The 24364-nt window shown below is 43.2% G+C and overlaps 1 protein-coding gene across 1 annotated transcript in view; it reads left to right on the plus strand.

The window, feature by feature from the left end:
* Positions 1-10950, plus strand: part of CFAP58 (cilia and flagella associated protein 58) — a 61034-nt gene extending 50084 nt beyond the window's left edge. Inside the window, exons 16-18 of the mRNA XM_074874042.1 lie at positions 4001-4120; positions 5280-5413; positions 10830-10950. Of these exons, the coding sequence (XP_074730143.1) occupies positions 4001-4120; positions 5280-5413; positions 10830-10950 (375 nt within the window). The remainder of the gene's footprint in view (positions 1-4000; positions 4121-5279; positions 5414-10829) is intronic.
* Positions 10951-24364: the final 13414 nt, after the last annotated feature.

Raw genomic sequence — 24364 nt, forward strand, 5'->3', positions numbered from 1 at the left:
GGTCATCCATCGTCTCTGACTCAGAATGATGCCCTGGGCTAACTAACAAGATGGGTCATTTCAGGAGTTTCCTGGTGTCATGGTGAGGGAGAAGATGAAATGAAATGGAGTCACATCTTTAGAGCTAATACCAGGTGCATTGGTCTATCCCACCATTGGTGACTGCCTCCCACTCCTTGTCAAAGCAGTGAAATGCCTTGGTGTCACTTTGTGAATGTGCTGATGGTCTTTCTGGCAGGGAAGAACAAGCAAATTGGGCTGTGCTAGTCAGCAGCAATAGCTTCTTTTGAAATAGGATTGTGCTGGCAAAAGTGATTCTTCTTTCTGTAGACCGAGCCAATTCGTGACCACTGGGTCCTGAAGGATCAGTTGAAATTTGCCAAACATCAGCCAGTTTTCTGCAGAAGAAAATTCTCAATTCACTGTAGAGCAAGCAGGCCCGGAGGACTCCGGGTTCTGGCTGACAGTAGGCAGTTAAATATAGGGGAAAGCACCACTCACCTCGCTGCCCCCCACCTCTGAATTAATGAGTGAGAGACTTAGGGATGCAGAAACTTATTGTCATGGCTGAGCCTAAAGGCAGATCTGTGGGCTCCTTGGACCTCCCCTGGAAAACAAATCTAAGACACGAAGGGCTGTTCTAAAAATAATGTGGAGTTTTATTTACACAATTTTTATAGTAGGTATTCACAGAGGTGCTGAAATTCTCTTTGGAATGCCAGAAATTTGACTGTAACCCTCAATCTGAGTCTCCCAGTGTGCCCTACATACACAAAATGAATGTGCCCTCATCTCTCCACCATCGGCTTGGTTTAGTTTATGTCATAAACCAGTGAAGCTGGCTGACATTATGGGCTCAGTCCTACAGTCAAACACCTGCTGGATTCCATGGGAATTTTGCTGTGGGAAGGATGACATAAAAAGCTTTGGTACTGGACTAGGCCTGATCTGAAGACATGTACATTAGTCTTACCAGTGAAGGCTTAATAGCATGGAGTTACAGAGAGATCTGATGGATCTTCCTTCACCTCCTCAAGAAGAATTAGTGCCTTGCAGTGTGTCTGTGACTTTAAGGTCTTTTCATCTCAAGAACTCGTAACTCTGGCAAGATGTATGTCGTGACTGCAGCCTGGCATGAGCACAGAGTGGAGTGTGAAGGGAGGCAGTTTGGGACAAGCCAACGAAATCCATCTTACACATGCTATAATGAATTGACCTATTCCTGCCCAATGGATGTAGGCTTTCAGGTAGCTTTTTCTCCAATGTCATCTGTGCAGCCACCAACAGAAATAAACGTTAACCGACTTCTACTTTGGACAAAATAGTGTTAACTGACTTCTAATAGGCACCAAACAGATCAGCTTACCCTCTTGTTTTTGAATTACTGCTACACTGCTGATCATCACTGCTGACTTAGATTTTCTTGTCAGTGTCAGGATACCATTGTCTGGACCCATTGGGAATTATGCATTAAGGAATGCACATGCATTTTAGTTGTTTCCAAAACAAAAAAACCCAATATAGATCCATCTTCTGGAGATGTTAGTTGATACACTACAACTGAAAGCTACTTTGAATACAACTCACACATCAGACAACCCTACAGGTCTTTCTATGTGTTCTACACTGTATCTGATAGCTGGCTATTTATAAGATATCTGCATGTAATACACATTGTATAGCTTATCTGTCCTTTGCATATAGCTAGAGTACTGTAGAAGCCAAAATTTTTCTTTATTAATTTGTGCTGATTTTTTTTTCCTGGGCGTTCCTGATTTCCTATGTGTAGAGATAAAAGTATCTGCTGTAAGCAATGCATTTTTGGTGGTAATATCACATGTACTTGTGACTGACTGACTTAGATTTACTATGGTGTTGCTGTTTTAAAATTAATAGAAGTGAATTGGTTTTGGTTTTGGGGTTTTTTTTGCATCTTGGGTTAAAATGTCAGAAATTATAGAAATGCCAACCTGTGAATATAAACTTCTGCTGCTGAAGAAAGAAGTATCCAGGTTTTTCTTTTAACATTTTGCTGACATATGGTGCTTCTAACTCAGTGACAAATTAATTGACTAGATGTAAAAGAGATGGACAGCGCTTAGCAAGGAAGGACAGTATATGCATTATAAGACAGCTGGTTCTGCCTCTGTTGGATTATGGAGACAATATACATCGGACAGCTAACGAGTCTCTGTTGCATAAGATAGATTCTCCTTATGATAGAATTGCACGCTTTGTCTCTAAATGAGGTTATTATACACACCATTGCACAATGTTTGAAGAGCTTGGTTGGCCCTTGTAGAGGGTTAGGAGAGAAATAAATTGGAAAACAATTGCACATAAGACCTTCAATCCATCAACAGCTCCATATTTATCCAAATTACCATTACACTCTTCCAAAATACAAATCTGTGACACATTCAGGGGTGGAATGTTAATACTGACCAGCCAGATTTTGACAAGGCAGATTTTTCTTTTGGTGTTGTTTTTAACTTGCAGTAAAATCTTGCTTCCTCAGAAAGAAAAGGTGGTGGTGGAAACCTCTTGTAATGACATAACAGCTCTCTACTGAGAATGAATTCTCAATATAATTTTTGCCATTATGCTAACTTCGAGTCTCAGGAGGTTTTGATTTTTCCAGAGATAAACTGTGAACCACTTCATTTATAAGGAACCCTTCCTCAGTAATATTCAGAGTTTAAAGGCAATGCTTTCAAAAGTAATTTATGATTTGAAGTGCTTCCATTTTTGGGTCCCAACTTGTGACCATTATAGTGCATGGTTTCCAGAAAGTGCTCAGGTCTAAAAGCTCCAAACTCCTAATGCTCTTGAAGACTGAACACCTAGAATTTTACATGTTCAAAATAACAAGCCACTTTTGAAAATCCTGACTCAACCACTGAGCAAGGCCAAATGTAGCAATTCTAGGTGATGGGATGGCACTCTTTCCCACATCAGTGGAAGAGTTCTTTGGTAAGAGTTGTAGACAGAGCTTATAAAAAAAGCAGCAAAAAGGGGTTTTGTCAAAGCCAGTGTAAATAATCCCCCATCCTATTTTTGTCTTCTTCAGTTAAATCTTTTGTCTGCTGGTCTGTCTCTCCAGGTACCACACAAAGATGGGATCTTGCTAAATAATGTTAAATAATAATAATCTTGGTCTGAGAGGGTAGTAACTAAAAATATTGTAATGTGCAAAGCTATGAAGGTGGCTTTGTTCAGAGCTTTATTCCTCAGACTAAAAACAAGTACATTCTCAAAACACAGCTGAAAGCAGCATTTCAGTACAGAAAGTTATAAGTGGGTTCATGGTGTGGTTTCTGTTCAGACATGGCTATATCCAATTCCCACAAGTATACTGTTCCAACATGAAGGAAGAGGAGACACATGACAAATTAAAATTACTTGGTGGTAATTGTGCTAGTCATAGTTATTGCTGCTTATACTTTTCCTTTCCCAGGGCCCCTGCAGTGAAACTGAAAGTTTATATATGTATATGTGCGTGTGTGTGTGTGTACATGTGCTTTGCAGGATTTTCTTTGGAAGAAGTAGTTATTCTTTTGTACAGTCCTTCCCTGACATTTCTATAGCCTGCTCACATTCTGTTGGGTGAAGCTATGATCCTTAATGTAAGGCAATGTGGCTCATAAGAAGAAAGATTGCAATAAGCACAGTTACTAGTAATTAATTTCCCACCCCTGGATACTTTTCCAGTGACTGTTTTATATTCCATGTGGTAGAGTGTGCTCACTGATGACAGTGTTTAAGAGTATTTCATTCGTGGTTCGAAGTAGCTGGATGTTTCTCTTAATGAGCTCTCCCACTGCTATCACAACAACTTTAAATACCTTATGGCTAGTGAGGAAAGACTGACACACAGGCAGATTTGTTTCTGCAAATATCTTCCTGATTGAGTTGTATTTCAGTGAGGTTGATTTCATCACAGGTTTTGCTTGCTGCTATAGTAGTTTTATAAGAGCTCTTCCTCTTGTCTTTTTCTTAGGAAAAGGAAAAACTGTATGTGGAATTGAAGCACATCTTGGCCCGGCAGCCTGGGCCTGAAGCCGCAGAACAGTTGCAGCTCTACCGGCACACTCTCCGAGAGAAGACTAAACAGCTGAAAGTAAGAGATGACATTTTGTTCTCTTTTTAACAAACTAGTGGGAATATATTGAGAATCCAGTCTTAAATTCTTGTTATTTCTCTTGCAATGTATACACATATGTTAGACTTGCAACTTTTATAGGGATGACAGGAGTAATCTGTCCTAACCCCTTGTCACTAGAAGGGAGGGTTTCCTGGTTCTGAAGGCATCTTGTAGGAAACTTTGAAAGCATGACATTAAAAAGTGATTCTTTGATAGAATAAGCTGATCTTCCCTTGTTCTTGCCTGCATGAAAGATCAGTCTCTGCAGGAGTTCATCTACTTCTATAGCTTCTCTCTTTGTTGAAGTCATCATCTCCTGTTCACTGCATCATAATCACGTCTATACTAACCATGAGGAAAAAAATGCAGGAGCAGATGGGCCCTTAGGAAACAAAGAGGCTGTTATGCAAATCTTAGCTTTCCGTTGAGAAGAAAAACAATGTAGAAAATGTAAAATAGAAGCTAAAGTTTAGCTAAACTGAATGTGATTTGAAGTTTTCCATACGGTTCCCATTTGTCCTTAATGCAGTCAATTGCTACTGTGTATTTCAGGCACAGTATGCTGTAGCGTAGTGGCGTGCATGCCATTTTGTGGTGCCAGGTCAAGCTATTCTCCTTCTTAACAAAGGAAAACACACTGTGCATACTCCTACTTTCCCTAAAGTTTAGTGATTTACATGGAAGCAGCATTGTGTTCATATTTACGCTGCCTGGTACTACTTCGCCTGTGTGGATTGAATTGCTTCACGTAACAAAGTGGATCCCCGTGACTAAAACTCATTATTATTAAATAAATCCCTGCTTTATTATTTTTTAAAACCTTAATTTTGGGTTTTCACCCAAATTTGTGTCCCAGAACATTAAGAGCTAATGTATGTATTAATACCATTCCCATAATGCTTGGAGCATGTTTTACATGTTTTATTGTTGTTAAATGGTATAGCCTTAATTTTGTAAATTGTCCTTAGATGAGCAGAGGTGATCAAATGAAACATCATGATAGAAAACGAGATGTGGTGGAAAATGGTGATGTCTTATATCATCAAATGTGAAAGGAAAAAGTGCTTGTAAAAGTACTAACTTATGTGTAAGTGAAACTAACATCTGTTTCTGCTTTTTGCCTTTTGTTTGTTAGGTTTTGTCCTCAGAATTGAATATGTATGAATCACAGAGCCAAGAATACAAATATGAAATTGAAAGACTTGCCAACGAGCTTCTGAATGTGAAGAAGAAGTATCTGGCTCAGAAACGCAAAGAACAACAGGCCAAGTATGGGAAAAGAACAGTTTTGTCTACACAACTTTCTGCATAAACTAGATTTTTCTTAGAACCTGCTTTACCCTATTGATCAGAATGTGGCCAGATTTGACTGAGGTGATGTACTATTGTTGCCTAATTTTCCTGAATGTTATCCTTCATATTACTTCCGTCTGGTCTAGATTTACCATGATCTTCAAGGCCTAGATTTACTGTGAACATTCAAGGTCAGACTGGATGGGGCTCTGAGTAACATGATCTAATTGAAGATGTCCCTGCTCATTGCAGGGACTCTTTAAAGGTTCCTTCCAACCCAACTATTCTATGATTCTATGATTTGACGTGAGAAACCAGACACTAATCTGTGTCCTCTGGGCACCATCTCATTGATATGAATAATTTAACTGGACTGCAGAACATGCCAGCAACATCTCTGCTGGATGTTCTTGTCCTGGCCAGAGTAGAGAGGGAGAATTACCTCCCTTGACCTGCCGGCCATGCTTCTTTTGATGCAGCCCAGGATACAGTTGGCTTTCTGGGCTGCAGGAGCACATTGCTGGCTCATGTCCAGCTTTTCATCCACCCAAGTCCTTCTCCATAGGGCTGCTCTCAATCCCTTCATCACCCAGCCTGTATTGATACTGGGGATTGTCCTGATCCAGGTGCAGGACCTTGCACTTGGCCTTGTTGAACCTCATGAGGTTCACACGGGCCGACTTCTCAAACACATCTAGGTCTCTCTAGATGGCATCCCATCCCTCAGGTGTGTCAACCACACCACTCAGCTTGGTGTCATCTGCAAACTTTCTGAGGGTGCACTCAATCCTACTGTCTATGTCATTGATGAAGATATTAAACAGTATTGGTACCAAGGACCCCTGAGGACACCACTGGTCAGTGATCTCCATCTGGACATTGAGCTGTTGACCACTACCCTCTGGATGTGACCATCTAACCAATTCCTTATCCACCGAACAGTCCACCCATCAAATCCATATCTCTCCAGTTTAGAGAGAAGGATGTTTTTGGTTTTGTTTTTGGTTTTGTTTTTTTAAGGGTCGTTTAGATGAGATGCTGGGGGATATGGTGTAGGGGAGAACTTTGTAGAGTAGGGCTGATGGTTGGACTCGATGATCCAAAGGGTCTTTTCTAACCTGAATGATTCTATGGTTCTATGTTATGGGGGACCGTATCAAAGGCCTTACAGAAGTCCAGATAGATGACATCTGTAGCTCTTCCCCTGTTCACTGATGTAGTCACTCCATCACAGAAGTTGGTGAGGCAGGACATGCCTTTGCTAAAGCCATGCTGGCTGCCTTGAATCACCTCCCTGTCCTCCATGTGCCTTAGCATAGCTTCTAGGAGGATCTGTTTCATGATCTTCCCAGGCACAGAGGTGAGGCTGACAGGTCGGTTGTTCCTAGGGTCCTCCTTTCTACCCTTTTTTAAAATGGATGCAATGTTTCGCTTTTTCGAGTCACCAGGAACTTCACCTGACTGCCATGACTTTTTAAATAGCATGAGAGATCCTCAAGCATTATGAGGACCTCAGTGCATTTTACAAGTTAAAATTGTAATGAAACAGCATCTAATATGGGGGACAACCTTTCTTCAAGTGTCAACTACATAATCCTGGTGTAAGAACAATGTCGTTATTTCCAACATGTAGTAGTTGTGACTGATGAATATCCCCTTTTGGCGGCAGATCCCCATTGCAGATGGTTGCAGGGAAGAGCATTCTCCAACCGCTTCTTGTTCCTTTCCTACCTCCAGATGGAGGAAAGTGAGCAATGCCGAGTCTGGCTTTGTCAGGTGTCTTACTCCTTTGATGGTAGAGCCTAAGAACTTTCCTGTAGGTAGTTATTGTCTCTCCTTAACTAGTAGCAGTTTGATGGCACCTCCCTGCTACTCTCAGTCCACAACTGAGCATTCAGCTGCTCCTCTTGATTAAAAGAAGATGACTAGCATCTTTGTTGCCCAATTTGTGGCCCATTAAAGTGACCTAATCTGCAAAGTCTGAGAGATGAGACTATTCTGATAATGGAACTCCAAGCTGGGACAACAAAACTATTAGTCACTTCTGAAAATGGAGTTATTTACTTTAAAGAGAAGTTTCTTACATTTCTGCAGTCAGATGACATGATCTGTTACCAAGTTTTTCTGTGTATGCATTTTGTCTTTCCACCCCTTTCCATCCTCAGCCTGTCCCTTCCTCACACACTAAAGCCAACAATTCTCTGCGTTGCTGAATATAATTCAAAGCTGCCTGTATCTATTTCTTCCTTAATCATATTTCAGCCAGCAAACAGTTTTGATGACTAAATTAGCAAAATAGTCAGTGATAAACTGTGACTTTTGTCCATCTGCAAATCACATAATGTTTAGAATTAGAAACAATTGTGCAGTGCTAATGGCCTTCCTGGAGCTTTAGGATCAATATGTGAGGCTACCATAACGCCTGATAATCCATTTCCAGCAGCTAAGTATCCTCTTCACAATAGTTTTAATGTTTCCATTTTGGACCCTTGCATCACGTTTCTTTCTGTTCGTCAGATGAGAATAAATTCACCCATGTTTTGTTGTTATAGCATACCTAGAATTAATTCCTGTCATAACTATTGAAAAAAACCAACTTGTTAGGGGCATAACTGCTTTAAAGTAAAACAAAAATATTGTGCAAGATGATGGTGACTGAACTTGGGTCTGGTAATCATATACAGTGAATGGAATTTTGTGTTGCAGGTCAATTAGTGCTGGACTTATCACACTGTTTATAGGTTTGGGATAGATATCTACCATTAGTGCAGCTTTTCACGTTGTTGTTCTTGTCCGATGAGCATGGAGTGTTTGTGACATCTGTGTTTTGGAAGTACATTCAGATGCTGTTAGTAGTGCTTCTGCAGGTTGATAGCATCTCATTGCTCCCACGTCAGGCTCAGAAGCTACCAGCAAGTCAGTCCTGAGCTGCGCTTCTCTTGTCTTTGTGGCAGCCAAGAGGTGGCCACAAAGAGGCCCAAGAGGCTGGGCTTTGCTCTTCTCTGCCCCTCATTGTTTTGCTCCCCAGTCAAACCTGTTGGACTACATCCTGCTTTGAAGAATATGCACACCCCAAGGCATAACTGGGTGTATCAATCCTGGATAACTGCAGCTTCTGTAATCTCTAGACTGCGCTTAGTGTTACCCAGCAGCAGTGAAAAGGAAACAACCTTGTTGTGCAGCGTTCCTTCTCCAAACTGCCAATTGTGCAAGACACGTTTTTTGCTTTCTGCAGTAGAGAGAGCCTATTGTGCAGCCAGATCCCTCCCAAAGGAGTCCTTCACCCCTGACATACAGCCATTCCACAATGTTCCTGCCACAGACTGGGCTGGACAGGCACTGCCTGGTGTGTAGATGCTAGGCAAAGAGCTGGGCCATTTGATTTGTACAATCTCAAGTTGCTCTAAATCCCAGCTGACACTAAACCACCAACTTGATCACTATGATGTTAACACCATGTCGGAAATAAATGTGGCTGTTTTTGCTAATAAAAAGAGGATGCTGTCAGGACAATAGCATTAATAGCATTATTGACTACCCTGGTATGAAAGAGAATTAATACTCTCAGATAACCTCACACAAAGGTATCATCTAAAACTTTTATTGATTTGCACAAGACAATTCTGGTTTGTGATTTAAAGTCTTGATACTGAACTAATGCACCTTTCCATGGGATGCTGAAGGAATATAATGAGTGACAACAAGAATTTAGCTTTGTGTTCAAGCTGAAATTCCAGTGTTTAAGATTTTGGTTGTGAATTTGAAATCCTCTTTTTCTGCTCTTTGATTCTGAATGTTCTTTCCCAGATGTCTTAGGCTTTCTTTTTCTCACTCTTCCCATTCTCTTCTTCTACTTCTCGCACACTTTCTGCTTCCCTACTTTTCCTAGTTGCTTCTAGCACCAGGGTTCCAGTTTGACCTTGATAAGGATTGGTGAGAAAATATGAAGCTTAAATCCACACCAGAGACCTGATCCTGCAGTCCTATATATGTAAATAACTGCACTGAGAGATGTCAGTAGTAACTCAGAGCTTTTGCATGTGGCTGCTTGCACATTAATTCTGCATAATATATTACAGTATTTGGCTGCATAGAATTTTCCATACTGATGAGCACATCTGTTGGCTGTCTCCATGGGAGCATGAAGAAAGAATGAGCATGGACTCTGGATCATTTTCTCTCCCCAAAGTTGGAAGCCCAACAGTTGAGATAGGATGAGCCATCTAAATATAGCATGTTAGTTTTTAGAGCTGTCAGCTGGCACATCCATTAGTGCTATATTGATACAATTAAAAACAGTTATAAATGGTTTTCATGGTTAAGTTAATCTGTGCCATCTTTTGCCTATTCTCCTACCTCCATATGGGTTAAATTTGGAAAAGGAATCTTAACTAGTCATCCTACAGGGTTTCTCTGAACTTCCTCCTCTCCCAACAAAGTTATGTAGGGACAAAGAGAGAAGTATTAATTCTAGGAAATGTTTTCTTTTCTCTTACTGGGGACCGAGAAAGGGTACTAATGTGACAAGGCTAGATTTTGCAAAAGCGTGGTTGCACTCACGTCTGTGTCTCAGTCTCAGTGACTGTAAAATAAAAGTAATGTCACTGACCTTCTTTGTAAAGCCTTGAGACCTCTGTTCTTATGATAAACTAGTACTTCATAAAGCTTCACTTGGTTAATTCTAAATATCTCAGGACCTTTCTCTGAAACCTCCAGGTATATCACAGTGAGTTTGAAATGCTGCCCTTTGTATTTGTTGTGCTGTGCTTACCTCCCCAACCTCATAAGAGTGGAACCAGATAACCCTCGTTCCCTCCTCTTAAGGCCATCAAATTCAAACCCTCCTGGATCCTCAGATGCAGCAACTTCCAGGGGCTGTCAGTGCACTCACAGCACACTGTTAGTTTTCTGCAAATGTCACAGGCAGGGTAATTATCACTAGAACTTTGTTAAAATGTGAAGACAGATCACATCATTCATTAAAATTCAACAAAGAAAAAATATCTCCCTTTGATGAATGTAGCTGTTTGTTTGAAAACAGGCATATACTTGCTAGAATGAGGTGGTGATTAGAAATCTGAATTCACAGAGCTCAGGTACAAACTTGCTCTAATGAGGTGCTCTGACCATTTTGGGGAGTAGCACGAAGAAAGCTCATTTATTTCTGATTTTTAATAATTCCAAAAACCATCAGTAGGCTTGTAATTAGATCCAAACAGACACCTAGTCTTGTGGTTTAGCCTAACAGGCTTTAATCAACATTTTTTTAATGATCTCTTGATAGGTGGTTGCATCAAAGAAACTTTGGAGGACACAGATTTCCTTAGTTTGTAAACATCACTGGGCTGCAGAATGAAAGATGTATATTCCTTTTCTTTGTTTCTATTTAAAGGGAGAAGAAGCGATTCTTGACTGACAAGGAGCCTGAGCTTCCACGCCACAGGTCTGATGTTCCTCGCTTCACCGGAGGTGGCTTTGCTCTCAGCAGACCCCTTCCCAAAGTTACAGCTTAGGAATGGACTCATCACATTCCCATTCCCAGTTTCTTGCTAAACTCTAATTGTGCTGGGTTGTTTGAGAAACTGTAATTTTAAAAGAAATTCAGAATCAACTTTGCCTCTGAAATCACTGTATTGCTTCCAGGAAATGGCATTTAATAGTAGAATTTACATAGTTTTGATTTACAAACTGTGGACCAAATCTGCCCATATGATGCCAGCAGAAGCCTACACTGGTGTAACTGAATACCGGAGACCATGCAGATATTTCTTCAATACTGTGTCTCTATTTAGCACTGTAACACCACAAAATGCCTTAATATGTAGTTATTTCCCCTTAATCTACCTCTGTTGTAAGCACTCCATTTATCTTCTGACTCAAAGCACCTGAAAGAAATGAGAAAACAGAAAAGAAGAAAAATTAATAGGCTGATGTTTCAAGCCCTACTGAGCAAATGCAAAATTAACAAGTCTTTACTTAGATGTACACATGTAGCAGTTCTTTGTGCATGTAGTATATAATAGGGTTTATGCAGTGTTTGCTACAGTTGTTAGTAAGATCAAGGAAGTTTGTGGCCACAATGTACATTATTAAGAATGCGATTTTGTTTACTCCGGTAGACACAATGTGACATAATTATGTCTGTGCAGCTGGGGAGACTGTACACACTGACTGGGACATGCTGTTTGCCCACATAAATCCTTCCGAGCTATTCAAACTTGGACCTAAAACACAGCCAACTTTACTCTTTAATTTCTAGACACTTGGGCATTTTTGTAACTTTCAGAAATTGTTTTTGTAATACAGCAGGAGCCCTCCAACCTTTTCAGCCAAAAGAGATTTAATTACCGTTCATTAACAAGTGAAATAACAAAGTCACGGCATGAGGTGCTGAAGTATAGAAAACTTTCAAGCTGTAAAATAAAATGTTTTGAAACTGATTTGTACATGGAAGCTTTTTCCCAGCCTGGGGGATAAAAATACTTGTCCAAAGAGATATACTGATAAATATTTCACATGCACAAAAAAACCTTTGCAAAGATTTTGTTCTTTCCTTTGGTGGAATACATAATTAAATATTAAAGCTACTGTGGCAAACTTTTAATGGAAGTGTTTAATTCAAAGGAATCAAGTTAAATACGACAGGGATCTACTTTGCTTTTACACTGGGGACCAGAACACTTAGTCATCAGATCCATTGTATTTTGCTTTTGTTCCCAAAATAGCTATTATTGCTTTTTCACTGTCAAGTGCATTATGCTAAAGTTATCATTTTAGGGCAGTCATGCTGTCTGAATCTTGTCTTTTGTGTACCTGACATGTCCTTATAGTTAGAATAATTGAGAGTAACTGACATGGGCACTTGAGTTTGATGGGATCCCAAGTAGGTTTTACTGAAGCTTTTAAAAGCCAGTATTTGTTAAGGTCCTGAGTATCCAGCCTGGAGCTGGACTCTGCTATGCTTACTGATACTGGGAAGTCATTTGTACCCAAATAAATCATCAAAGTCACATTTATTAATTCACATGAATGAGAGAGGCACAGTTAGACTCCCCGATCACCATCACACCGTAGAGAAGCAACTTATTTATTAAACTCTGAACTGTACAACATACCTCCTAACTTATCCAGAGGTTATCCAAGTCTGTGTACATCTTTCTCTCTGTTTGTTATCAGGGTTTAGAAGACAAGATGTTACAGTGGTCAGAGCAAAGGAAGGGGAGCCAAGCAGATGGAATCTGTTCCCTAATTGCATATATTTTTATGAATACACCAATACAGATTCTTTTCTATCTTTAGATGTACTTAATAGTTGCTTGCATTACACAGATTGGACTATTTTTAGAGTAAGAAGCTCCATCCCTAAATGATTCTTGAGTTTTCCAGTCTCTAAAATGGGTGGGATAGTATTTGTCTAATGACTTGCAAAGGTGAATTCACTTATGTCTAAAAAGCGATTAGTCTTCTAGATTAAAAAAAAAACAACATAGAGAAGTGAAAAAAAAATTGTGATTTTCTCATACAATACATTCTTCTAGTCTGAAAGGCTGGGAAGTGAATACAGTAAATTCCACCTACAAAGTACAGGAGCTTTTACTGTGTTCATCCACAATTTCAGGCATCCAGATGTGAATGTGTTGGCTACTATCTCTAGTTCTATTGCATTATTTACTTACTACCAGAAAAACTAAATTCACAGATTAATTTGGAAAAGAAAAAAAAAGGGGGGGGGGAGAAAATAAAGTCATCAAATTATTGCCAGTAACTTTCAGCGTAATCAGGAATAGAATAACTGCAGCCAGCTTAATTTATAGCGCTAGAGAGTGAAAACCATTTCTGAGTTCATATAATAGAATGGATTAAAGCACACCAAATCCCTTCCCCCCTGGTCTATAAAAGTCAGGGAGCTTGAAAAATTGCTCTGGATGTCTGTGAACCCAGCTGATGCTGAGGTGCTTTTAGTGTTCAAGGATTTGGCTTGCACAGCAGGGAAAGGCAGCGCGTTAATGAGAGTATCATTTGTTCAGTTGCTTCTGCATTGTGAGCAACAGCTCTGAAGTGCTTCTCCAAGTTTTGTTGCAGAAAAATGTTAATTGAATTCCAGTCTGTGCAAGATGTAAGCCTAGAAGCAGGAAGCATATCTTTAACTTCTTGTTCCTGTAAAGATATGTGAAAAGATGGAGGCGAAGGGCTATGATCCATGGCACTTAAGTTAGAGGAAATCTTTCTTCACTTTAATTGGTTTGGATTGGAGCTGTAGTAGCTTACACAGTAAATCTATCCTGGAGTCTTTTTCAGTGAGCAAAGTATGTAACATTGTTCATTTTCAGAGCTCTTGCAATATGTAGATAATTTTTTAAGCAACTTCACATCTAACAAGCTCTGATCTTGTCTGGCAGGTCTATATTCAGTGTATTGTACAAGTAGGACACAAACAAAACACTACACTGAACTTACCAAGTTCAAAGGCACGACCCTTCTGGGATCACCTGTCAGCTACCAAAGACATGGCACAAAAATCCAGTCCTTAATTTACATTTGCTTTGTGAATTCAGAGCAGCAGGAGCACATACTACACACCCAGTAACATGTCCTGCTGCTGTAAATCTGGGAACCCTTTACATCAACAGCAGTGGAAAACAAGTCACAGATCAGGCTTTGTTGTGTTGAGAGCTACAAACTCCAGGGCAGGTTGGGCAGGCAGAAAGAAAAGGTGAGACCTGCAGACTTACCAGCACCACAGAGCAGAGACTTTGCTGTGAGTGCAGCCACAGGTGCTGGGCCCTAGGGCACTAATGGGCCTTAGGGGCCTTGATCAGCTCCACCTGAGCCCAGGGGCACCATTTAACAAGCTCAGCCCTGCAGGTGAGTTTCTTGTGGTTTCCTGTTTTTTAGGGAGCAGCTGGCTCTTGCTCCACCCTGACAGCAGGACATAAGAACAGTTTTAGTGCTATCTTCAAAGTACTTTCAAAGACTAAGGTGCTACAGGATAGAGAGGGATGTATTGCACAGGAAAAGGGGCTGTGGGTGTTGAAAGCCCAGGTGAACAAGAGGAAAGGTTTTCCTCCCAGATCCTGTGGACAAGGAACTGCTACAAGTGTTCAGCTGCATGTCCCAGAGCACTGCCTGCAGGTGGGTTGCTAGTAACTGTGAGTACACAGTGCCAGATCTCAGGCTGCTGTTTCGTATCCCTGTGTTAAACTGTTGTGCCCTAACAAAGTTGCAAGAAAGAACAGAGAGAAATAGATCTTTGACTTCTTCTCTATCACCCATGTGAAGCTACCAGAGGGTAAAGTTTGCAGGAGAGTCAAGAAGAGAAGTGAGGCAGCAAAACCAGCGCCTGCCATCTCTGAAGCGTTAATGAGTCTTCCTGAAAGTTAGCCCATCCCAACTATCTCTACCAAAATTAGAGTCTAAATCATGTACGTTTGTACTTAGGCACTTTAGCAATTGAGTATTATTTTCCTAGCAGGTGGTTTAGCTGTTGTGCCATCTCCTCTAGCAGAATGTATTTTTAGTGTGTTTCTAAAAGCAGGAGCTTGATTTTGATGCTCTTTCTGTTCCCTACTTGGGCACTTTTTAAGCAGCCCCATGCAGATCAGCTACTTGTGCTGTTCAGCACACAGAAAGATGTCAGGATCTCAGCCCATGGGCTTCCTTAAGGAGTCTCATTTTCCAAGGGGAAGGTGAAGCTGTGCCTGTGGCACACATGGGTGTGGGGGAGTAGGGCAGGATCTGTAGGACATGCTGCAGGTGCCTGAGGTCAAAGCACCTGCCTGCTCTTCTGCTCAGCCTTACGCTTCAGCTTGCTTTCCCTCTGAATTGGAGTACGTATGTGGATTTATTAAACCGATATACTTTTTTAATCCCTCTGCTGACCTCAGTGGGTTTATATAACCTCATCACAGGTGTATAGAGCCACCCAGTCAAGTCAGTATGAGTAAGGCTGTGGGAATGCATCTCTGGGGCTGGAACAAGTTCCAAACCTGCTGACATCCTCCCCTGCCCTTTGCTGCCTCCCAGCTGGTGAGCGCAGGGTGCTGAGCTTTCTCTTGGGGCCTGTTCTGCCTTCAACAACCTGGTCCCTGCAGGCAGCCGCAGGAGCAAGGAAGTTTGGAGGTGAAGCTGCAGTCTTGCCCTCAGTTCACTCCAACGTGAAGAGGCTGAGTAGGGGTCTCCAAATATTGAGCAGTTGCTGTAATGTGGCCACCCCCAGGTTAGGACCTACACTGTGGCTGTCTCACGATGCAGCTCGGGAGGTGAATGTCCCCACCCGGTGCTAGTTGGGTAGTGAGTGACCATAAGCAGCATGCCCAGGAGGGGAAGAGGCATTGATTTTTAGGGTTAAGGGGGTGTTATTGAAGGGAGCAAATTGAGTGCTAAACTCTGCAGACTTCTCTGAAACTAAGGTGAAGGTAGGCTTTGCTCTTGTGATCTACCTTGGCTGGAAGCAGCATGTTTCTTAGGCTGTTGCATCTAATCCCAGGACCGGGGTGACCACCATTAGTGTTGGCCTTCTGTAGGTTGGCTGCTGTTGGCCAAGGCTTTGGCAGTATGGGGGGCCCTTCCGCAGAGATGGTTTTAACTTGGTTTTCAAGAGGAATTGGTATTCTCTGTGCCTTTGTGCATCCAATAGCCCTTACTCTGGTTGCTGCTGGGGCTCCTAGTTTCTCTGTTGCCTTGCTGGCTTGTGTGGTGCTCATCTCTCCTGCAGCACCTCCTCTGAGAGGGCAATGAACCCAAATGTGTAAGTTATGGGCAAATTGTGGAACTGTTTCTTAATCAGAGTGTATTTGTGGATTTTCTGCTTGGGATCCTTCATGTCTTAGCCTTAGTGCTTTCAAGGAGACCCCATGGTTTTCAAGAAGGTACTGCATCCTCCAGGGATGATGAAAGGCTGGCAAGGCTGACCTTGTCATGGCTAGTCAGAGCTTTCTCCTAACAGTGAATTTCCTGGTTGCACATCCTATGCTGGCTTTAATGGCAGTCTTGTTCCCTTTCTGTGAAACCTAGACCAGCCATTTTCTTTATTTTTACTATTCTTTGTTATTTTGCAGATATTGTTGGTATTTCCTCTTCTTTTTTTTTTTTTTTTTTTTTTTTTTTTGTGAGCTCTTCAGCTTACTTAACATCCAGAGAGAAAAAAGGCTGCAAAGGTTGTTTTGAAGGATGTTATTTTTGCAGGCTGGATCTTGGCAGATCTGAGTTTCCCTCCAAGATGGCCAGGAGCCTCCCTTTCTGGTGGTGGGCACTTTAATCTGTCCAGGTGTGAAGTGGATATAACAACTATGCTTTCAGCCAGTCTTGACTATTTAAACTTCACAGTTCTTCACAGCAAGAACCATTTCTCAGGGCCTTTTCTTGGCAGAAGACTAAACAGTAATTTAAAGCCATTTTAATCTGAAATGAGAATCTACACAGGGTTTGAATGTACTTAAAGTGAAGTATGTATTTGCAACTTTTATTGATACCTCTTAATTTTCCGAGTGTCCCTGTAGAAACAAGGTATGTTTGCGTAGCAGCAAAACATGCTGATAGCTTGGCTTCGTTGAGAGCTGTAGGGTGATAAAAGCAAAAATAGTAAGGGAGTGGTGTATTTGGGATCAGCACTGAATGCAGCTGTTTAACCATTCTTCCCTGCAGAAAATATAAAGAAACTGGTCAATATGTGCTCCTGTCTCCCCTCCCCTGGAACACCCTGAAATTTTATGCTGAGTACAGTGTACCTTTGGAGGAAAAACACGTTTTGTTTAAAACATTAAAAAAAAAAATTAAAAAAATGAGTGCTGTGTTCAGCTCCTGTGGGAAAGCACAATTTTCTAGGACTGCTCTGACATTCTTGTGATCACAAGTGATCATGCCAGAAGCAACCCTGTGGCAGCTGAGCTGCAGGAATTGACCACAGATAATTGGCCAAGTTTTTAGCTGACCCCAATTGCAGAGTAAAATGTGTTTGCTTAAACCATCTTTGTCACTTCAAATGAAAAGGTGCCTGAAGCAGTAGTTTAAACAAGCCTGTTTTACTTTGCAATCAGGGCAGGCTGTGAGCAAATACTCAGTTACTGCATCTCACCTGAAGGGTGGTAACTTCCAAATTTGTGAACACCCTCAGAATTTCTTGGTGCCTCATTGCAGCCCCCTTTGATGAAGGATGTGCAGAGGCACGTGGTATGGTTGAATGGCAGGTCAAACTCTGGGGGCTGGCTGGGTAATAAATGTTCTCGATTCCAAGTCCCTGTTTGAGCTACCTCATCCCCTGCAATTTCTGTGTTATCGTTCAGATGTATTCCCTCTTGGCAGGTTAGGAAAACTCATCACTGGAGTTTTATTTTAACTGAGTGTACACAAGTCTTCCAGAAATTACCAAGTCCCTTGCTGATTCAGTTGCTGTAGAGGAAAAAGACAGGCCGATCTGAAATGTCTCAGACCAGCCTTCTTTCACAGCCCTGCATTGCTTTATTTGCTTAGTGGTGAGCTATTTGCTAAGTACTGATGCTTGCACCGGTCCTGAATTTGGAGCACCTTCAATAGTCAGCTTTTGCCAAAGTTACCTTCAAAATTCCTTAAAACAACCTCTGTTGTGGTTTGGTTTTGGAGTGGATCCTGTTGTCCTTGTTGCAGAAATAAGTGTTTTGATTGGTATGCAGCACAACAGATGAGTTAAAGCTACGTGTATTAACTGGAAGAAGTGAGCAATTAAGTGAACTTTGGTTACAGAAGTCAACAGATCTCTGCTTGAGTACATTAGCTGAGGGTTTAGTGTATTTCCATTTGCATCTCATCAGGTGAAATTCTTTCTTTGCTTTTAATTTGATGTGTGCTTACTGGATCTAAGTCTGATTTTATTTTCTTTTCTTCTGACTTTTATCATTGATATTGAATGTTGATGGCATGCAAACCATTTCCAGGCCAATTCCTGTCCAATGGTCAGTAATACAGGATAAGCAGCCAGATGCTCTGGATGGATACACTGGGGGTCTTCCTCAGAAATGAGGTGCTTCTGTTTTACAGGAGTATGGGGACTCTGGTGGGGTTTCTGGTGGGCTTAGCTGTTGGTAGACTCTGTGGTTGATTCTGCAGTAGGGAGGTGCTAAGGGAGGATGGGATGTCCAAGAAACTACTTTGGTATTCAGACAATGTTTGAACACACACTCCCCTCCACCTCTGCAGCTCACACCCATCTCTCGTGGTGTGGGGAGGTGTCAGAAGGATGTGATTCATAACCTTGGGAGATGTCATATTTCTGGTGGCAAACCTGATTTTTGCCTAATATGGGACAGCTGACTGTCCCTACAAGGCATTAGCTGGTCCCGGCATGCCCAGCTCTGGTGGGGAGTGCAAAGGCTGGATGTAACAGGGGATGAGCTCTGTCCTCCTTCTCCAGCCAGCAGCAGAGCTGGCACCAAGATACTCATGCCTAAGGCTGTGAGCTCTCCTCCTTCTGCATGGGAACAGAGGCCTGCAGTTTCCAGAGCTGTGGTTTCCAGAGCTGTCAGTCATGCACCCTTCACAAGCACTAGAATTCAAATCGGGTGATATCAAGGGGAATTGCATGCCAACATCCCTTATCTGATCAAGAGATTCACCTTGTGCTCTTGAGGGATGTGTCTTGTAACTTACTTCAAGCTGAGGGATAACTGATTTTTCTTTCCTATCTGCTCTAGTGCAATCTGGCAACAAACTACCCAAACCCTCTGCTGCCTGGTGCATCTCCCCTGTCCATTTCCTTTGCTAGCAGCATGCAGATTTCTGCTGGGCTTTGATCAAGTTTTGCAGCTGTGGCCTTGCTTTCTTCACTCCCTTTTATTCCATGTGCTGGCAGTTCTGGTTTCCTCAGTATTGTCCCAGGGCTGCACCTGCTTTGCCCTTGGTTGACTCCAGCTTCTAAATTGATGCATCCAAACAGCCCAGGGTCTGCCTGGGGGAAAAGTGGTGACACTCACTGCTGTACCATGGGGCCTGGCCTCTGCTTTCATTCAGGTACTTGCACTGCCTGGGTTGAAGCTGAATTTGAGGAAAGAAGAGAAGCAGGCACCAAGGGCAAGACAGGTCATGGAGGATTTTTTTTGCTGGAGTTGAGGATGGGAACCTGAGACTTCTAGTGCCAAATCTTGAGCTAAAATTCTCCTGAGCACAGCATGGAGGAGTACTGGGGTCTGTGTTACAGGTCTGTGTCCTGGCACCAGAAAAAACAGCTTTCTCCTGCTCTTGTGACACTGTAACCTGCCTGATTCCCTCCCATCACCTCTGCCCACAGCCTGGTGCATGCATGGACAAATCCTCCTGGGTGAGCTGGGCAGGACTGCTGGCCTATTTTTCAGAGAGCCCCTCTCCTCCCCTCTTCCCCCAGCTCACTGGGAGAGGCTGAGTTTGCTGAGCAGCCAGTGAGGTTTAATTAAATATGTCATGAAGTGCAGCTCTGGGAAAGGCTTCCCCCAGGGCTGCGGTAGCACAGGCTGGCTGGCCTTGGGAAACTGCCTTTGTCAGCTACCTGACGGGAGAGCTGGCAATTGGAAATTCTAGGGGGAAAAAAATCAACCCTTCCATGGTTTTTACTAGACTCTTGGAAAAAAATAAGACTGATGTGCTGATCAATCCTTCAACTAGGAAATGTTGCCATTTAAAGCACAGTCCATATAACAACATGCTGTGGGCAAAATGTTGCTCAGGGAGCAGGGGTATGCTGGGAGCTGAGATTCTTGGGGTAGATGAGAGGCTGAAGTGTTGTCCCTAATTTGAGTGTGTCTTACCTTCATCCCTCTCCTCTCCAAGCACCTGTAAGGCAGAGGAACACAGAAGTGTGTTACCATGCAAGGCTTCCAAACCATGGCTCGCATCTTCCCCGATCTTGTCCTGGACCCGTGCTGAGGCTGGAGAAGGCAACTGGGAATAAAGGTGTTGGGTTAATTGCCTGCTCAGAGAATAGCTCTTGCCTAGGATCATAACATGCCATCACCACCAAGTTGTTCACCTGGCCATTGTAAAGCCCTTGAGCTCTGCTGAGCTTTATCTGCCCCTCAGATTGTCCAGGGAAACCTCTCCACCCCACTGTTCTCTGCTTCAATGGTGCTGCAGTAGACAGTGAATTTCAGAGACTGCATCTGGCTCCAGATGTGATGAGGTCTGTAACAGTATTTCACCTTTTTCTAGCACATTCCAGATGAAGACTAAAAGGAATGGGGCCAACACAAACCACATCATAACAACCCTGCTCAGGAGAGACACCCACACCACATCTCAGACAGGCAGCTGGAAGTGCAAGGTGATTTCTTCCCAGTCACGTCTGTGGCAGAGTCCCTCAGAGAAGTGTTTATGGTGTGCAGGATCATTGAGTCAGCATCCAGGCATCTCCCAATTTTTAACAGTTTCCCAGCACAGCAGTGATGGAGACAGGCCTCCCAGCCCTGGCACACAGATGGGGCAGCAGAGCAGAGCTGGGAAGGGCATCTGGGAGATGCTTCACAGCCAGGACATGAGCCAGGTCCCCCATACCAAGCATCCTGGCCCCAGGCATTTTTCCTCTTTGATTTGCTCACAAAAAGAACCCTGTTCCAGTGCCAAGCCTCGGGCAATTCCTTGCTGGATTAGGATATTACAAGCATGGCTGCAAATCTACCAAGGAGTTTTTCAAGTCGCTGCTTTCCCTGTGGAGTCAGCACAGCAAAAGCCATGTATAGGTGAGATGCTTCATCCCTTTTTTGAATTTTTTCATCTAATACCTTTGTCAAAGACTTGCAGGCAGATGCAGCTCAAATCATCCTGCATTTTTCTTGTGATTGCTTTGCCTGATATCGTGGTGAGCATTTGTATCAAGTCAGTGCATGATAGATGGTTAGCTTTATGCAGTATGTTGTGATCCAGGGGTATAAATGTATTTAAGTGACTTATTCAGTTTAAACACCAGCACTGTCTGCTGCTCCTTCATCAGCATTACAGGCAGAGAGAGATAAAATAGCAGTGGTAATTGTGGTGATGGAGTGTCACTGGCAAATAATATGAGCACAAAGACCACTTTCAGAGACAGAAGTAGTATAACTCCTCTGTAATTTCTCTTGAATTATTTTTTGAGTGGGACAGACTGAAAGCCCCTTGAGGAGAAGGGTGGCATGGTTCGTAGGAAGGGGTGGAAGCCTGAGCAAACATTAGGACTTCTGCAGTTTGATGCTTATTAAAAAACCAAAGGCAGAGAGAGAAGAAACCTAAAAGTGAAAGACACAGCAATCCCAGAAGCACGAGCCATTTTCCAGGGAAACTGCTCCCAGAACTGGAGCAGAATTTAGTGAGAGCCGTGGTGATAAATGCAGCTGGCTGGATCATGGGGTTGTAACCACAGCTCAGGGCTGGGGCTCTGCATAAATCACTGTCATGCATTTACGGCCCTTTTATGGCATGTCGCTCATTTAAACTTAATTTACTGTGTGGATCAGGTGCCAAAGTCCCTTTGCCCTCAGCTTCCGGGGCTTCCCTGCTCTGCTTGCGGAGTTTAGGGGTGGCAGTTCAGGGGTCCTCCAAAAAGACTTCACCCCAGGGCTCATCATGCCTCCAGGCTGGTGTGTCTGCCAGATGGGTTTGGGCCATCTATCTTTTGAATGCCTTTAACAACTCTGCTGCTCCTTGCCTTTTACTTGGTGCTTTCTTGAGGGCAAAGTGAGCTCTGAAAACTGGGGGTGCTGGGAAAGGGCCTCAATGCAATGGGTATGAAGCTGCCCTGGTCCCCATGTAATGGGAAGGTCTCTGGGATTCCCTTCTTTGGGAGCATGTTGGTCATGTCTTGCTCCACAGAACCACTAATAACCCAGCCTGTGGTTTTGTGCTGGCCCAGGGCCAAACCCTGCAGTAGTGAAGTCCACCGAAAGTTTTGAATTATTTTTTTGTGAGTTTAGGGTCTTGTTCTCCAAGCTATCCTGTTGCCTTGGCTAGTGAGTGCCGTGTGGGAGAAGGTTTTATGCAGTTTTAGTGGGAAGGCTTTCTTATGGCCCAGTGTGATTCCAGGTGCTGAGAGGGTGGAGGGAACACACGGGGCTGGACTTGTGCAGAAGTAACAGCAGAGAACAAACAAACCCCCAAATCCAAATGGTGTCAACAGGGTAAGTTAGAATAATGAATGAGAAGGACCAGTGTGGTCAGTCTTTCTGGCACAGAGTGAGTGTGAGGGAGCAAACGTGTTTCCTCTGTGATATGTGGTAGCTTTCTGACAACTGGATGACACTTTGGCTTGCTTGGTGAGCAGGGGATAGATTAATGAGGAGCTAGAATAATTTGGGATGAAAAGCCAGAGACTCCTGGGAGACCCATGAGGAACATTTGCATAATCTTAACATCTTCCACTGGCCCAAATCCCCAAGGTCTCCATCCTGGGAACTTCACAAACTCTTCCTCTGAATGCTGCTATAACAACACCCTCCTCTCCCCTCCCTGTGCAGCCCCTGTTTGCACTTGCATAGCGCAGCAGCATTGGGTTTGTGTAAGGGACTCTGCTGCTCTGCTTGCTCGCTGCTTCTCCAGGTCTGCTGGAGAGGAGCCAGAATTGTGACCGTGACATAGCCCAGTGCCTGCTGTTGATCCAGCCATGTATGCATCAGGAGGCCAGGCTCTGGGCAGGAGCACGAAACCAGGGTTAGTGCTGCCTTGGTGTAAGCTGGGGTCTGCTGGGATGCTCTTAGCTGTCACTGCTCCTCTCTGGAGCCACTCATGGTGGTGCTGGCTGGATTCTGTCTGAGTGATGGGTGCCCTCACCATTACACCAGGTCCTGAGCAGCTCAGCTGCAACCACATGAGCAAGAGCTGACCTTTGCTTGCTGGAGGCATTTCTGGGCAGGCAGGCACTTGGTGCAATATGATTGTTCCTGAGCTATGCCCAGGCTTATGGCACTTGGTAAAACCACCCTTAGGCAGGGAGAGCTATGTCTGTACCTGTGCAATAGCTGAATTTGATGGCAGCATTGGCAGAGACGCGTTATAGGAACAGGTGGTGCCCGGTGGAGCAGTGGAAGTCCTCCCCTGCGCAGGAGGAGGAGGAGCAGGACATGTGGCTCAATGTGTCTCATGGGCTGAGTTTTGAAAAAAGTAGGGGCCTGGTCTTCTTGCAGCCACCTTGTGTCCCCTCCCCAGTGTCCCAGCTCAAGTGTCCCGGGCTGATGCCTGCAAGCACTGAGCCTACATTTAACCAGACGTCATGGGATGCGAAATAACAGATAAGTTGATCCTTGAAGCAAATAGCATCATTCTTTATCATTAGAGGAATAATATTAGTAAGAGTCCCAGATTGCCTCGCATGAGAGCTGTTGTGCCAGGGCAGGCTCTTCCCTAGCTCTGGGGTACAGATGTCCCTGGTTCCTTCCTGTGGGTGAGCAGTGGCAACTGGGGACTTCGAGGCACCCAGGACCACTGAACACTCTCAGATGAGAAATGACTGCACCATGTCGCTACCAGCAGGACGACTCCTCCCTGGCTGCTTGGGCAGGGGCACAGCACACACTTGCTCTGAATGTCACTTTCCTTAATTCAACCAAAAGTGGTGTTAAGAACGCAAGGAAAGCAGCACAGCTGTGCCAACACGCTGCTCTTCAGCACTGCTGTGTGTTCAGGATGGGAAAGCTGTTCTGACAGACAGAGCTGAAGGTATATTTTCCCCTCTTCTTTCCCCTCTTCTTCCTAATTTTATTTTATTTTGTTACATTTTTGCAATTATCCCCTCTGGGGCTATAATTTTTGTTTAATATCTAATTCATTTTTAAAGGCAAAGTCATTACTGTTTTGGAACTATGGGTAGGTTTTATTTTTATTTTTTTAATACAGCAGCCATAAGCAACTTTAAAGCAGTGCTTTACTATATAAAATGATCTTCCCTTATGATTTGACATTGATACTGCAGCCTGATTTATTGCGGAGGACTGCAGCAAATGGTATAAATGCTTAAAAGATAAT

This window comes from Strix uralensis, chromosome 7, assembly GCF_047716275.1.
Source record: "Strix uralensis isolate ZFMK-TIS-50842 chromosome 7, bStrUra1, whole genome shotgun sequence".
Taxonomy (NCBI): domain Eukaryota; kingdom Metazoa; phylum Chordata; class Aves; order Strigiformes; family Strigidae; genus Strix; species Strix uralensis.